The sequence below is a fragment of the Mustelus asterias genome, chromosome 7 (assembly GCF_964213995.1).
Source record: "Mustelus asterias chromosome 7, sMusAst1.hap1.1, whole genome shotgun sequence".
NCBI lineage: Eukaryota > Metazoa > Chordata > Chondrichthyes > Carcharhiniformes > Triakidae > Mustelus > Mustelus asterias.
In genome coordinates this window covers 38,696,771-38,713,731 of record NC_135807.1, presented here as the reverse complement: position 1 = coordinate 38,713,731, position 16,961 = coordinate 38,696,771, and the positions used below count along the sequence as shown (strand labels likewise).

The following is a 16,961-nucleotide window of genomic DNA, read 5'->3' as shown; positions in this document are numbered from 1 at the left end:
ATGTGACATAAATCCAACATCCCGGTTTAGGCCGTCCTCATGTGTGCGGAACTTGGCTATCAGTTTCTGCTCAGCGACTTTGCGCTGTCGTGTGGCGTGAAGGCCGCCTTGGAGAACGCTTACCTGAAGATCCAAGGCTGAATGCCCGTGACTGCTGAAGTGCTCCCCCACAGGAAGAGAACAGTCTTGCCTGGTGATTGTCGAGCTGGCTGTAGAGATTTGCATTCTAATTAGTATTCTGTAATTTGATTTCTGTGTCTGTGCACTGTTGGAGAACAGAGACCACTCCATCTGACGAAGGAGCAGCAAGCTCCGAAAGCTTATGGTATTTGCTACCAAATAAACCTGTTGGACTTTAACCTGGTGTTGTGAGACCTCTTACTGTGCTTACCCCAGTCCAACGCCGGCATCTCCACATCATAAATGCTGGCCAACCGCTGATGCCCACGTCCCACCAAAGAATTTTTAAAAAAGCAGCAGATGAGATCTCCCAGGCTTCTGGTTGTTAATTATCCAACAGATTATCTGGTCGTTTATTCCATTAATCTCTTTTAGGATTTTTGTGTGTGCAGATTAGCTGCCAGATTTCCCTGCTAGTAACAACTCATGCAAAGTATTTTATTTGTTGCAAAGTATTTTAGGGGGTTTTAAGGTTATGAAATACAGGTCCTTTCTTTTTTTCTAACTATGTGAGCTGGTGTGGGGTTGGGGATTCAAGCTGGAACCCTTCCCGATTGTAGTAATTCCATTTCCTCACTTTGTTTTATTGCAGGTGTGACCTTTTCATCGGGTGCCAGCCTCGCCCGCTGCCAACCCTGCTCGAGCTGCCCTGACAAGATGGAGGTTGTACAAGCATGCAAGGCCAGGATTGACACCCAGTGCCAATGCGTGGCAGGTTACTACCTGCAGTCTGGCAGCAGGCGATGTGTGCCATGTACCACCTGCCGGCCAGGCTATGGGGTGACCATGAGATGCCACAGGGACCAAGACACCGATTGCCAGCCATGCCCCAGTGGCTACTTTTCTGAGAAGGCAAACAGCTTGAAGCCGTGTGCAGCATGTCGCATTTGTGGCGAGGATCATTTTGTGCTAAAGGAGTGCCAAGCGACTTTGGACACGGTCTGCCTGAGTAAGGCCTGTTCTCTGCAATCTGATTCTCTTTTCCATTGTATTTCAACCTGCGACGTCTGCTGAGCTGAGCTGCGCACGCACACGTGTACAACCACCCCCCAACCCCCCTCCCCGGAAACTCCATGGTGATGTTTCCCAAGGGCAGCACGGTTGGCACAGTGGTTAGCACTGCTGTCTCACAGCACCAGGGACCCCGGTTCGATTCCCGGCTTGGGTCACTATGTGGAGTTTGCACATTCTCCCCGTGTCTGCATGGGTTTCCTGCGGGTGCTCTGGTTTCCTCCCACACTCTAAAGATGTGCGGGTTAGGTGAATTGGCCATGCTAAATTTCCCCATAGTGTCAGGGGGAGTAGCAGAGTAAATGCATGGGGTTATGGGGATAGGGTGGGATTGTGGTCGGTGATGACTTGATGGGTCGAATGGCCGCCTCCTGCACTGTAGGATTCTATGGTTCTAAAATATAGAGAAACTCCAGTATGTGAAGGACACCTGCTCAAATGCAAAGAGCAAGGGAGAATTGTGGAAGTTCATAGCAAAGGAGGAGGCCATTTGGCCCATTGTTCCTGTGCCCCCTCTCTGATATAACAACAACTGTTATTTAAAACAGATCTCAGCTTCAGCCTTGAAGGTTTGAGTCAACTTCCAATATCTGCAGCATCCTGAACACCTTAATCTGATCATCCATGAATCGTCAATACTCCAGGGGATATAAACCGAGTTCTCACTATCTGACACTCGAAGCCCTTGTATCATTTTGTTGTTTTGGCATCTTTTTCTCTTATTCCAAGCAGAAGAACTGCAGTCTTTCCTGATCGTAGTTATTTCTCGATTCACAAACTGTAATTAATCCCATTTCTTTTGTGGTTCCCAGTTGCCTTTTCTAAACGACAATCTCGGCCTTGGTAGCCGCTTTAGATAAAGAAACTCACGTTCTTGTTTTGGTTCTTTGCCCTGCTGCCTCTTGATCTTTAGAATTGGTTGCAGTGACCTGGTTAAACAATGGAATTAAAATGTGGATTTCATTCCCTCCCACCTCCCTGTTTAGGCAAAAACTTGTCGCTGCTGAGGAGACCACAAGTTGAGCCAGTAAGAGTGGAGCCTGAGTCTGGTGCTGTCAACTTCACTGCCTACGACACGGGGAAGAACATCATTCCAGTTTACTGTTCCATCCTGGCAGCAGTCATCATGGGACTTGTAATCTATGTCACCGTGAAATGGTGAATTTTACATACCAGTAACACTTTTTAAGAGAAATTGCCCTTCATATTTCATTGTTTTGCTTCATCTTCCTCTGAAAAGGAAGGAAAGTCACTAAAGTGCAGCCACTGAATGTCCTAGTTTTAATCCTTGGTCTGTTCTGAGTTACTGGGACTCTGCAATTCCTCCAAAACAAAAAGGGTTGGGGAAGAGAAGAGAAAAGAGATGGGGGGGGGGGGGCGGGAGAAAGAGGGCAGAAAAATATTTCATTAATTAATGAAACATTTTATGGTGTCAGGCTGATGTGCCTGATCGTTGACCTTGCCCACTGCCTGTGGCTCCACCCCTTCCCTGTCCCCTTGTGTCTTGTTAGTCTTGTGCTTGTCTCCCATGTGAGCTCCAGCCCCTTCCTGGCTCCAGTTGTTGATTACTCACATATTTTGACACTCTGCTGCAGTTTCCTCACTTGCTCCCTCACCCCAACCTTCTCTCTCTCTCTATCACATTCTTCTGTTCTCACTGTCTTTCAGTCATCCACTCTCCAATCCATTCATCACGCACTTCCCTTCACTCATTTACACTCTCACTTTTTCACTCTTGCTTTCTCCTTCTCACATTCGCTCACTCTCACCTTGTTTTCTTGCTCTGCTCGTTCTTTCTCTCTCCCACTTCCCACAGGGTGGCACAGTGGTTGGCACTGCTGCCTCACAGCTCCAGGGACCCGGGTTCAATTCCCCGGCTTGGGTCACTGTCTGTCTGTGTGGAGTCTGTACACTCTTCCCCCATGTCTGTGTGCATTTGCTCCGGTTTCCTCCCACAGTCCGAAAGATGTGCTGGTTAGGTACATTGGCCATGCTGAATTCTCCCTCAGTCTACCCAAACAGGTGCCGAGTGTGGCGACTAGGGGATTTTCACAGTAACTGCATTGCAGTGTTAATGTAAGTCTACTTGTGACACTAATGAATAAACTTTAAACACTCTTGCTGTCTCTGCTCAGTCTCACTCTTGGACTCTCTCTCCTTTCTTTGCCCCGACAGCTGGAACACGTGTAAGCAGAAGAAACAGTTGGCGAAGGCACGAGCTAGTGAGCTCGACGTGGGACCTGAAGGCGAGAAGCTGCACAGTGACAGCGGAGTGTTTGTCGACACCCACAGCCTACATGAACCGCAACTCAGCAAAAGTATGACAGCTCTGGCAGTGGACATTGACTGACTGTTTCATTCAGAGTGCATGCAGACTGCTGAGGCATCACAGTTAAGCCTGATTCTGTTCCCCAATGCAACAAACGAGGGGAGTTGGACGGATTGATTCCTGGGTGGACCCGGAGTAGGAGTGGTGGGAGCACTGTAGGGAGCCAGCAGTAGGGGTGGCATGGTGGTTAGCACTGCTGTCCCAAGGGACCCAAGTTCCATTCTGGCCTCTGATGACTCTGCAGTGCTTGTACTCTGTCCCCATGTCTGCGTGGATTTCCCCCAGGTGCTCCAGTTTCCTCCCACACTCCGAGGATATTTGGGTTAGGTGGATTGGCCATGCTAAATTGCCTCTTAGTGTCCAAAGAGGTGTCGGTTAGGTGGCAGGGTTACAATTGGAGGGCATGAGTGGGATGCTTTTTCGGAGAGTCAGTGCAGACTCAATGGCCTCTTTCTGCACTGCAGGGATTCTATGATTTTAATTCCTTGCTTTCTTGACCTATGAAGATGTCAGATTGAGGAACAAATAAAAAAATGGGGAGAAATAGGTGGGTGGGTTTGGGGTTAAAAGTAGAGGAAGGCATTCCTGAAAGCAATCGGAAGTTTCAACTGCAGCCTGTAATTCACTCTGATACCCACTGTTCTCCCTATAAACACCCAAACTTCTCCAATAGATTCCAGCCTGTATTTCAATCCTAGGTTCCTGCTCTTCTGTCTTGACAGTTTATGACCTCTGTTTCACACACTATTCTGCTTAGTGTTGGCTGTTGATTGTCTAACACGATTTGCGTTCTTCCTCTCCCTCAGTTGTTCGTGCCGACCCATCCCTTTACAGCAAACTCCCGCTGCAGAAACGGGAAGAGATCGAGCAGCTGCTTGGCAACCAGGATGACAACCAAGCCGACTGGCGCAGCCTGGCACACCACCTGGGCTACGATGAGGAGCGAGTGGCCACCATTGGCCGCGGAGAGGACCCGGCTCACACGCTGCTGTCTGATTGGTCGATGAGGGATGGTGGCAACTTGGACGTGCTTTGCAAGGCCTTGGGGAAGATGGAGAGGGATGATGTTGCAGAGTGTCTAAAGTCGGAGCCAGCCGCGACCTCTCTGGTGTGACACAAAGAACAGCTTCCACCGTAAGCCTTTAACACACTGAAGATTTTGACTTGCTTACAGGCAGAAGAGGTTCATCTAGACTCTCAAATTGTGGCCAAGTCTTTGAAACTTATTTAAAGAACAAACCTCTTGACTGCAGCTAAGACACATTGTTGAGGCAATCAGTTTGCCTGTGTGGGAATTGTGAATGGAAATTGTAAATTTATCAGTGGATGAAGTCTTGTCTTTGGCCCACATCTGAAAATGCTTTGAGATGTGGGAGGTATTTTTTCTTGTTTTTTTTTTAAGTATTTCATATCTTGTGCAAGATTGTGCGGGCAGCGCGACCTGCTCCTATTCTCTGGTTCTTATTTGCTCACTTCCTCCTCCTCGTCAATGCTGACTCTTGCCCCTCGGATTGGGTTTTTAAAAAGTGATCATGTTACTGCACTGATGATCCAGAGGGATGAGTTCGAATCCCACCATAGGGAACTTAAGTTTGATTTAATAAATTTGGAATAAAAATCTAGCATTGGTAATGGGCGAACCTGAAATCGGCAGACTTCTTGTGAAGTCCCATCTGGTTCACTATTGTCCTTGAGGGAGGGTATTTTCAGGCCAAGCCTACATGTGTCTCCAACCCCACACCAATATGTTTGATTCATCTTGCCCTCTGAAACTAACTTGTGCTTTGCACTCAAAATGGCTGCCAAGGTTGCCCACCAAAAAGCTGATTAACGCTAAACGAAATCATAATAGGTCTGGCCACATTGGACAGGAACTATTTGATTATTTTATGTATGAGTTTTTTCTGTTGGATTTGTTAAGAACACTGCGAGGGTATCCCAAAGTCTAGAAGGGTAACTTGGGACACTGGTTCTTTGTGGTGTGTAGTTTCAGTTTGGTATAATGTGAAAAAAGATATGCAAACCAGGGAGGAATAGTTGTCTTGTGATCAATTAATAAAGAATATTTATTAGTTTAAAATAAAAACACATGACAAGGACTATAATACACAGCAACAATACACTTAACTACACTGGCTATACACACACAATGTTACATAAAATTACCCCATTGTTCCCAATTACCTACGTTTCCTGAACTCTGAGAAACTTGTTCCCAAACAACATCCAAGACTCTTGAGCTAAGTCCAGCAGATAAGTTACCACACACGAGTGAGTTGTCCATGTTTGGGAAAACCATCTTGAATTTCAGCAGAGGCAAAATCTTTATAATTGGGGTGGGGGGGGGAAGAGATGGTGTTGTGCGTATGAGGGATGGTCACTGTGTGTATGGGGTGAGGGGGGAGTGAGTGAGCGTGTGTCTGTCTGTGTTTACATTTCATAGAAGCCCTACTGTGCAGAAGAAGGCCATTTGGACATTCGATTTTGCACCAACACCAATCCCACCCCAGGCCCTATCCCCGTAACCCCACATATTTACCTTGCTAATCCCTCTAACCCATGCATCCCAGGACACTAAGGGACAATTTAGCATAGCCAATGCACCTAATCTACACATCTTTGGAGTGTGGGAGGAAACCGGAGCACCCGGAAGAAACCCATGCAGGCACAGGAAGAATGTGCAAACTCCACACACTGACCCAAGCCAGGAATCGAACCCAGGTCCCTGGAGCTATGAGGCAGCATTGCTAACCACTGTGCCACCCTTAATTTGATTTGTGTTTCTCTATTTCGTGGCAAAAAGAGGCATGAAATTGAGACTGCTTGGGGTTCCCTGATACATTTGGGAGATCACTAGGGATTCCACGGCTCAAAGTTTTGAAATCGCGAGATAATGTGAGATTGGATTTTCTGAACTTGTGCGGCTAAAAATCAAGAGGAAGTTACTGGGCAAGGAGAGCTGATTCAGATTCTGAGGCTCTCCAGTGTGGAATCGGACATTACTTCAAATCTCTCTTCAACAGCAGTGCCACTCTTCCTGTTAATTGAGTTTTTTTGCAGTAACAAGTGGGATAGAACTGGTAAGCAGTTTGCAAGATCTTTTGCCTATCTGTAAGTGGTCTGAGGTGATTAATGTTCAAGAAGCATGACCTTAGTTGGATATTGGGTGGGGATATTGACTGATCCTCCCCACCCTGCACCAACCTTCCCTCCAAGTTACAAAACCGTGCCAAGATTTTGACATGTTAATTGGTGCATTATGTAGATGGGGTGGGTTACTGCCTGTGTGGAACATGCTCCAGCAAGGGTTAGCACCTTTCAGGAGAGGCAGGAAGAACATTGTGGCAAAAGAAATCAAGAAAAACTCTGTCATGCAGCTCACTCTAGTTCTGAAAACACAATTTATTGGGGTGTGTTTGTTTTGGAGTGGGAGGTTGTTGTAAAGTGTTCGTATTTGTGCGAAGCCCACATTGAAATCTCAACCTGCAGTACATGCGTCTTTCCTTTGATCTTGTGTAGAATGAGTTTGCAAGTCTCTAAATTCCATTCCTAGTGGACAAACAGCATAAAACTGCCTCCAAAGTTGGAGTACTGACTTTGGGACAGCAGGCGTGAGGATGGAATGGGATCACGGAATCCTTTAAGGGAAAGTACAAATGATAAAGTCCATCAAGCAAAAGCCACTGAAGATGGCTGGTGCATGAAGTAGAACTTGAAATTCATGGTTGACAGTCAGCCACAGGAGATTTTGGGGTCATCATTGAGGGAGCCTCAACCTGCCTGTGCTTATGGGTAGATTGATGGTACTTTATTTAGTGGAGTAGAGGGAACTTTACTTCTAACCCATGTTTAATGCTGTCCGTGGCCAAGAGGACTGTACTGTGCTGATTGTACATTGGCTTGCTGATCTTGAGGACACAAAATTTGGTCAGTTCAACTAAACCAGGTCAGGGCAGAAAAATATCCAAAATGGCTGCCACATTACCAAAAATGGCAGCCTGTGTCCAATATTGTGAAGTATTTACTAATTCTTGTCTTAATGCCAATTTGTTGAGGCAAATCATTACCTATGTATGTATCATTGTTTATAGTTTTTCAATAAATATAGTACAAAATGGGTACAATATCCCAGAGATTTTGGAAGAGAAGGAATTTTCAGCTTTCGATCTTTGGCTCCTGCCTTTTTTCTGGAGCTTTCTCTTGTACGTGGAGAAATGAAGGGTGGAGTTTTCTGCTCTGGAGTTGTAGCAGACATTTTGACCTTCTCGTTGTGCTGTCATTGTTTAATTGTGTCTGACAAATTTATATCTTTTTAAAATCACTTGCATTATCTTATAACAAATAAACATTTGAAATATTATGCTCCATCCTCTTGTGGTTGTTTATTTCTCTTGTGATATTCTAGGATTTTCAATAGCCTGATGTAATTTACTATTTAACCCTATTTCTCCACCACCAAGTTTTTCCCTCATTTCCTTATACTCTCTGAGGTCGGGTTCCCCAGGCACTAGGCTGGCAGCCACACTAGTGTCCGTTCTTAGTTGTAGCAAGCAGTTTAGTTGTTGAGTGCCTCATTGCAAAGTAAATGTGTTATAGAGAGAACCAGGCCAGACTTGAGTCATTGATTTTTAAGACTCAGTTCTTGGGCTATTGGCCTCATTGACGAGGTGAGCATTTAATGCCCATTCCTAGTTGGATAACTAAATTTAAGGGGCTTGATGAATCAAAGGGCAGTTGAGTTGACAACATTAAGATTCTCCCTGCACAAACCCCCATCCCTGACGTTTTATGGGGCAGTAATTGGAGAAGCAGTGAGATTAGGAAGTTTTCAGAGGGTGAGGCCAAAGTGGCTGAGGACCAAATTGGGATGGGGAGAAAGAACATCAGACTTGGGAATTGGATTTATACTTCCCAGACAAAAACAGGAGAGTGGGGCCAATTAGTTAACATGAGAACAAAGCGCTTATACAGTTGTCTTCTGTGCTGTATGATTAATAGGCTTCAGCATCAGTTGGACCTAGTTGTCAAACTGACTATTAGGAATCTGGAACGTTGAGTTAAAGTGGTCAAGAGATGAGGGCAGGTAATTAGGGACAAAACTCCTCATAGACTGACTATACCTTTAAGAATGCGAGGGGGTAGGTGTGACCCTGGATCTATAAATGGCTTGCCTGCATTTAGCTCCACTCCCGCTGAGGTTTTGGGTACTAGTGCTGCTGTACTGCTTGTCTCCATCCATCATTAACTGTAAGAGAAAGATGGCTTTAATTGAGATCAAAGCGATTGAGGGAGAATGTGATACTCTGGGTAAAGCAGAGCTTCAACAAGCTCGGATTTGCAGAGGCCAAAGGTGAAAGGCTGTGCCCTTCCGAATGGCATTGACAGTTGCTGTGTATGGAACACATTTACAGGCGTTCTTGGAGGGAGGGTTTGAATATTGCACTCCCTTTTCCTTGGCTTTTTGGTGTCAAATGGGTGCTGATTGCCTTTCACATCACCCAACATGTGAACAGAGGGAGTGAAAATTACACCGGTGTCCAAGGGGGAAGGAAATGATCCTTCAGTTGTAGAGAGACTTGGGCAGTCTCCATCTGTGTACCACACCTCAGGAAGGGTATGTTGGCCTCAGAGGAAGTGCAGCACAGCCTCACCAGAACTGATAGGGAGAAAGCATTTCCTCTACTGCGGCAATTCAGAAACAAAATGGGCGCAATCTTCAAATTTGAGCCAAGTCATTAAGCAGCAATTGCAGGAAACATTTTCATAGCAAGGTAGTCAAAATCTGGAGCTGCCTCCCTGACGGCTGTGTTTGTGTGTGTGGAATTACACCATGGGACCTGCAGCAATTAAAGCAAGTCGCTCACCACCAGCTTCTCGAGGGCAGTTCGGGATGACGAATTATGGCCTTTCTAGTGGCATTCGCATGCCATGAATGAATTTTAAAACAAAAGCCTGTGGCTGTTTGAACAAATTAAATTTTCAAGACCAAGTCTGGTAAATTTAATTCGGTAAGAATTCTAAACACCACCAGGTTAAAGTCCAACAGGTTTATTTGGTAGCAAACGCCATTAGCTTTCGGAGCGTGTTGCTCCTTCGTCACTGACGAAGGGGCAGCACGCTCCGAAAGCTAGTGGCGTTGCTACCAAATAAACCTGTTGGACTTTAACCTGATGGTGTTTAGAATTCTTACTGTGTGTTTTCCCCAGTCCAACACCGGCACCTCCACATCAAATTTAATTCGGTCAGGGAATCAAGGGAAATGGAGCCAAGGCAGGAATATCAGGCTAAAGTACAGGTTAGAAATGATCTAATTAAGGCTTGAGAGGCTGACTGGCCTTCTGCGTATTGCAGGCTGGCTGACCCCCTGTACTTCACCACTGTCCTAGAAAGAACTGGTGCTCGTTGTAGCATCCATCTCACCACAGATTCGAAAAGATTCTGCTGGTCTGAGAGTCTCATTTTCTGGCCAAATTACTGGTGGGCACCATCTGCTTCTACTTTCATGGACCAAGATAATTGCGTTGTGATGGTTTGATTGATTGTCAGATGCTTTTGAGTCCTGGTTTGATGGAGTTAACTGACATTGGGGATGTACTAAATAGCCTCAGGTTCTTGAGCCTAAGAAAAATAGCCGGGGCACAAAATCACGTGAGGTTTCTTCATAGTTGATTAGCTTCCAGATACTTTAAGTTCACACGTGCAGAATGCCCATAGGTTCCTTGTACATGGATGGTGGCAAGGCCACATTCATTCCTCTTTAGTTGCCCAGAACACATTGGAGTCAACTGTATAGTACATGGCTGGAGTTACCAGACTGCGGAACAATGGCTAGTTCACTTCCCCAAAGCCACATAAGTGACCCACTTAGAATCTTTTTTCCAAAAATCCAACAGTTCTCCACATTTTCTTGCACAATTTGCCATAGTTATGGTCTCGCCAGCATTATAACAATCTCAACTTGCATTAAATGGCTCCTTTTTAAATGTAGAAAATGTGCCAAGGTGCTACGCAGAAACATAATCAGCCAAAGGTGCAACTCTCCTGACGAAGGAGCAGTGCTCCGAAAGCTCGTGATTCCATGGGCTCTTACCACCTTGATCAGTCTCCCATGTGAGACCTTGTCGAAAGCCTCACTGAAATCCATATAAACTACATCAACTGCATTGCCCTCATCTACACACTTAGTCACCTCCTTGAAAAGTTCAATCAAATTTGTTAGGCATGATCTTCCCTTGACAAAGCCATGCTGACTATCCCTAGTCAAACCTTGCCTCTCCAAATGGCAATAACTTCTGCCCCTCAGAATTTTTTCCAATAATTTCCCTACCACTGATGTTAGACTCACTGGCCTGCAATTACCTGGTTTATCCCTACTTCTCCTCTTGAATAATGGTGCCACATCAGCGGTCCTCCAGTCCTCTGGCACCTCTCCTGTGTAAGAGTTTTAACAACGGGTTAAAGTCCTGACAGGTGTTGTTAAAACTCTTACTGTGTTTACCCCAGTCCATCTCCACATCATGACCTCTCCTGTGGCCAGAGAGGATTTGAAAATTAGCATCAGAGCCCCTGAAATCTCCTCTGCCTCACTCAGCAGCCTAGGATACATCCCATCTGGACTTGAGAATTTATCCACTTTAAACCCACTAAAACCATTAACACCTCCTCCCTCTCAATGCTAATCTGTTCAATTATATTACAGTGCTTCTCCCTAATTTTTATACCTACACCATTCTTCTCCATAGTGAACACATGTAAAACACTTATTTAATACCTCAACTACATCTTCTGGCTCCACACACATTGCCACTTTGGTCCTTAATGAGCCCTACCCTTTCCTCTTATCCTTAATATACTTACAAAATACCTTGGAATTTTCCCTTATTTTGTTTGTCTGTTTTCATGCCTCTTCTTCGCTCTCCCAATTTCTTTTCTAAGTACATTCACAACCTTTTGTAGTTTCTTGCGGTCTTGGGCATACCTCTAGGGCATCCATTGTTTTGAGCCCCCCCCCCACCCCCACCCCCACCATATCTGTCATAAGCCTCCCTTTTTTCTCTTATCCAATTCTGTACATCCTTTGACATCTAGAGTTCTCTGGACTAGTTAGTCCCACCCTTTACCTTTCTGGGAACATGTTGGCTTTGCATTCTTGCTTTTTGAATGTAAGTGAGGTGGAGGGAGGGCGAAGATGGTGATACATGGAAAAGCACATAAGTGGTTTATGTGATGGAAGGAATATAAGAGTTGGAAACTCCATTCCAAACCAGTAGAATGCAGGAGGCTGTGAGCTGTCTGCTTCAGCCTGAGGCAATGGCCATAGAGGCATAGAATTAGTGGTAGGTGCTGAAGACAACAGCCTCAGCATTCCCAACGATTAAAGGAAGAAAATGTTGGTTCCAGACTGGCTGTTAGACCAGCTTTCCGACAGGACAGAGACATTGGGAGGGCTGAGAGATAGAGGAGAGCCAAACTAGCTTTTGTCAGCACACACTTATGGAATGTAAACCTATGTTTTCAGATGATGTTGTCAAGGGCAGGTGTGAACGAGGAAGGTGTGGGGCCAAGGATAGAGTGTTGGGAAATCCAGAGGTAAGAGTGTGGGGAAAAAAGCTAACGAAAGAGAGAAGTTTAGGAGAATGGTGCAGTCGACCATGTTGAAGGCTGCAGAATGATGATGAGTTGTACCACAGTTACAGTCACTAGGATATCATTTGTGACCATGATTAGGGCCATGTCAGTGCGGTAGCAGGGGCAAAAAACATGGCTGAAAAGGTTCAAACATGGCGAGAGAAAGATGAGTCCCAATTTGAGTGGGGACAAGGATTTGGAGAGGAAAAGAAGATTAGAAACGGACGCAGCATTTTGCAAAGATCAATGGTTGGTGATGACGATGGTTTTGAATGGGAACGGGAATGGATGCTATTACCGGCAAGTAAATGGACAAGAAGTTGGGCCTTGTAGATAAGATGAAAGATCGAGGTTAGGATCAGACTGTGGGGATGCCTGACTTGGAGGACAAGTGAGGGGGTGTTAGCTTGGTCGGGCGGGGAGAGGGGGGATGTTGGGGGAGATGGTGGTGGGTGAGTGTGATGAGGTGGGTAGGAAACAAGCGTAAGTTTATTAAGTATCTACTGTAGGCTTCATCATTTGTGGTATTTGAATTCAGGACCTCGAGGTTTACCGTACTTTTACCCTCACTGATATTTCAAAAGGCTGGTGGCATTAAATCCCAGGTTGGATTTAAAAAACAAAAGTCAAAGTAGTTACAGTCCTGATGGTGAGTCTGAGCTGGTTCTACTCCCGACTTCCTGAGCTCATTCTCTGCAGATGTCTGGGAGGTGTTCAACCGGGTAACTGGATCTCATAGCTCCAGGTTAGTCCACATGTGAAGTTAATCAAAAACCTTCTTGCGTTCCCTTCACTCATGTTTGCATCCAGATGCTGAGGATGTGATTTATTTCAGTGCTGTGGACTTCCAAAAGAAAGTGCATCCATTCTCAAGTGTGTGCACAACCCTTCAAACGAAAGGTTTTTATTCAACACTGTGTTGTCCTGTTCTGCGTAACCGACAACAGGTGGGAAGAATATTTGTACCAACGCTCATTCTCAAAGTCATCGTCAGTCTGGGAGGTACCCGTGGTTTAATTACCATAAAATCATACATTCCTTTGTTCTCATTTCAAGATCTATGTAAAGGAAAAGATCACCCACTGTTTGAATCAAACCCAGCTCAGATGTAGCACAGTTCCCTCGACACTACAGTCCCATCAAACAGCTTAGGTACAAGGTGCATCTTTCTAGATACTGCCCCATCAAATATTCCCAGATCAGGTAGGACTAAGATGCTAAATAAACCTCTCTCAACAACAGCCCATTCAGGGATTTGCTTAGATACATGTCAGGCCTCCAAGTTGTGTGACTGTCTCGTACTGACCCCCTGATCTATGAGCTTTAATTAACTGGACAGTGATGTGGAAACCCACTCCAGCCGAATGCGGATTGAACACAGTTGGCATTAACCGAATCCATACTGGCTGTCCAGACAACCACACCCCCCCCTCCCCCATGGAGGCTGGATTGCTGTGGCAACAGACACTTTTACATGAATGCTGTAGCCTGGAACTCTGGACAGTGATCCATCCCTTTTCCCCTTTGACTGACCAGCAATCTTACTGCCCACCATAGGCAGAAATCTTGCAAGGATTTACAAGTTGATATTTAACTATTTGGCCATAACATGAACACAGCTGCAAAGTCCTGAAGTGGGTCTTGAACCTGGGACTTCTGGCTCTGAGGCAGGGATTCTACCTGATTCTGCCACAAGACCTGCTGTAGGTACTGACAAACAATGGCGTGGCTAAATTTGGCAAACTTTGAAGAGAGGAGAGAAGTTGAGGAGTGGAAATAGGTGCAACGTGTCTCCTCTGGTGAACCCAGAGGCTATGATCGACAGGCCTCCCTGTAGCAACTTCTGCAGTTCAGCAAAGTAAAGAGATCTGGAGTCAAGGAGAACATCATTCTATCCCCTCGAATTACATCCATTCTCAGAAAGATATTAAAACCTGTAAATGGTTAAGGAAATCGCAAATGTTAGCCACAATACTCCTTTCAACTCAGATGGTATCTTGCCCATTGGACCTTGGCCTTTACCTGAGGCCTCCCAATAAAATTAGAATAAAATTCCAATACTTCACCACGTCCTACAATGGACGTGTGATGACGTGGCTAAGACTGTGTTCAAGTCTCTGAAATGAAGCATAAAAACCACAACCTTCTGATCCAGATGCCAATGCAGTGAGAATCGTAAAAACTGTTTATTGTTGTCGCCCTTCAATGAATTGAGCTGATGAGTAGCCAAGGCCTAAAGAGCAGCATGGGTCACGACTTTGGAATAATCGACCGAACACCATTGTGGGAGCAGCATGGTTGGTCACAAGGACTACAGTTGTCCGTTATCTCCTCAGGGGGAATAACTAGAGATGAGCAATAAAGACCAGCCTGACCAGTGATCCTCACACCCTGCAATCCACTGATATATTTCCAGCGAGGGCAGTGCTGAAGCGACGTTCTTGGGTTGGTTTCTCTGTCACAAGCTCAAGAAGGAGTTGGCTATATTGAGGGTAGAAGAGTTTGAGCAGTGAGTGAATGGGACTTTCTGAACTGTAGGAACCAAGCAATTGAATTTCAATAGTGATCCCCAACACTAATCTCCTTTATGTGATAGGCTGGGAAATTCATAGCTCCTATTTTGCTCTGACCCTTTTGGCCCTGGTCATTATATATATACACTCCCCTTTTGCTCATTTTAACACAATCTGCAGCTGCCTTGAATGCACCTTAAGATAAGTGGATATAATATATATATATATATATATATATATATATATATATATATATATATATATATATATATATATATATATGTATGTATGTATGTATATCCACTTATCTTAAGGTGCATTCAAGGCAGCTGCAGATTGTGTTAAAATGAGCAAAAGGGGAGTGTGCGCTTCCATCAGGGTGTACCACCCATTCCTGACTTCTTAGTGACGTGGCTGAGCAACCTTGAGGATTCGAACTACATTAGGAGCTGAGACACAGGCTTGTGCTTTCACTCCGGATACTTGAGCACATCACTGCAGCTGATACCCCATTGCAGTACTGAGGGACAGCTGCACTATCAGAATGAAGTCTTTCATATGGGCGGCACAGTGGCACAACGGTTAGCACTGCTGCCTCACAGCGTCAGGGACCCGGGTTCAATTCCTGGCTTGGGTCACTGTCTGTGTGGAGTCTGTACGTTCTCCCTGTGTCTGCGTGGGTTTCCTCCCCACAGCCTGTTTCCTCCCACAGTCTGGAAGACGTGCTGGTTAGGTGCATTGGCTATGCTAAATTCTCCCTCAGTGTACATGAACAGGTGCTGGAGTGTGGCGACTAGGGGATTTTCACAGTAACTTCATTGCAGTGTTAATGTAAGCCTACTTGTGACATTAATAAATAAACTTTAAAACTTACCTTATGTGAGAAGTTAAACCAAGGACCTATCTGTCCTCTCTAACAGATAGAAACCTACAAGAAGAGTGGTGGAGCGTTCCCCACTAGTGCCCTCATCAACATTTATGTCTGAACTAAAATCAGTAAGGCCGATTATCATTGATATTTGTGGGATCTTTCTGTGTGTAATTTGGCTGCAATGTTTCTTATCTTACAACATTGACTGCACTTCAAAAATACCTCATTGTCTGTAAAGCACTTTGGGATGTCCCGAGTTTGTGAAAGGTTCAATTTCAATGCACCTTCACATTGTACAAAATTCATCAGCTTTTGAGCCAGGTGCCAAGAGGACCAGAAGCTATTCCATTGGGACCCGGGTTTGAATCCCGCCATGGCAGATTGTGGAATTAGAATTCCATTAAAAATATCTGGAATTAAGAATCTACTAATGACTCATTGTGGTGAACCATCGTTGGTTCCCACTGGATAGTGCTGAGCCAGGGGCTGGCCAGGACTACAAGGATGTTAAAATCGTTGGGCCTCTGACGCAAATCTTTGTCTCGTCACTGGACGCAGGTGAGGTCCCAGAGGATTGGAGGATAGCTAATGTGGTCCCGTTATTTAAGAAGGGTAGGAAGGATAACCCGGGTAATTATAGGCCGGTGAGCTTGACGTCCGTGGTCGGGAAGTTGTTGGAGAAGATTCTTAGAGATAGGATGTATACGCATTTAGAAAGGAATAAACTCATTAACGATAGTCAGCATGGTTTTGTGAGAGGGAGGTCATGCCTCACTAACCTGGTGGTGTTTTTTGAAGAAGTGACCAGAATGGTTGACGAAGGAAGGGCCGTGGATGTTGTCTATATGGACTTTAGTAAAGCGTTTGACAAAGTCCCTCATGGTAGGCTAGTGAAAAAGGTTGGATCTCATGGGATAAAGGGGGAGGTGGCTAGATGGGTGGAGAACTGGCTTGGTCATAGAAGACAGAGGGTGGTAGTGGAAGGGTCTTTTTCCGGCTGGAGGCCTGTGACTAGTGGTGTTCCGCAGGGCTCTGTATTGGGACCTCTGCTGTTTGTGATTTATATAAATGATCTGGAAGGAGGAGTAACTGGGGTGATCAGTAAGTTTGCGGACGACACAAAACTGGCAGGACTTGCAGATAGTGAGGAACATTGTCAGAGGCTACAGAAGGATATAGATAGGCTGGAAATTTGGGCGAAGAAATGGCAGATGGAGTTCAATCCTGATAAATGCGAAGTGATGCATTTTGGTGGGAATAATGTAGGGAGGAGCTACACGATAAATGGAAGAACCATAAAGGGTGTAGAGACGCAGAGGGACCTGGGTGTGCAAGTCCACAGATCCTTGAAGGTGATGTCACAGGTGGAGAAGGTGGTGAAGAAGGCATATGGCATGCTTGCCTTTATAGGACGGGGCATAGAGTATAA

At 45.3% G+C, this 16,961-nt stretch overlaps 1 protein-coding gene across 1 annotated transcript in view; it reads left to right on the top strand.

The window, feature by feature from the left end:
• LOC144495649 (tumor necrosis factor receptor superfamily member 16-like) overlaps window positions 1–7,886 on the top strand; it is a 35,771-nt gene extending 27,885 nt beyond the window's left edge. The window contains exons 4-7 of the mRNA XM_078215907.1: window positions 773–1,129; window positions 2,178–2,349; window positions 3,367–3,509; window positions 4,327–7,886. Coding sequence (XP_078072033.1) covers window positions 773–1,129; window positions 2,178–2,349; window positions 3,367–3,509; window positions 4,327–4,634 — 980 coding nt within the window. The 3' untranslated portion in view covers window positions 4,635–7,886. The remainder of the gene's footprint in view (window positions 1–772; window positions 1,130–2,177; window positions 2,350–3,366; window positions 3,510–4,326) is intronic.
• Window positions 7,887–16,961: the final 9,075 nt, after the last annotated feature.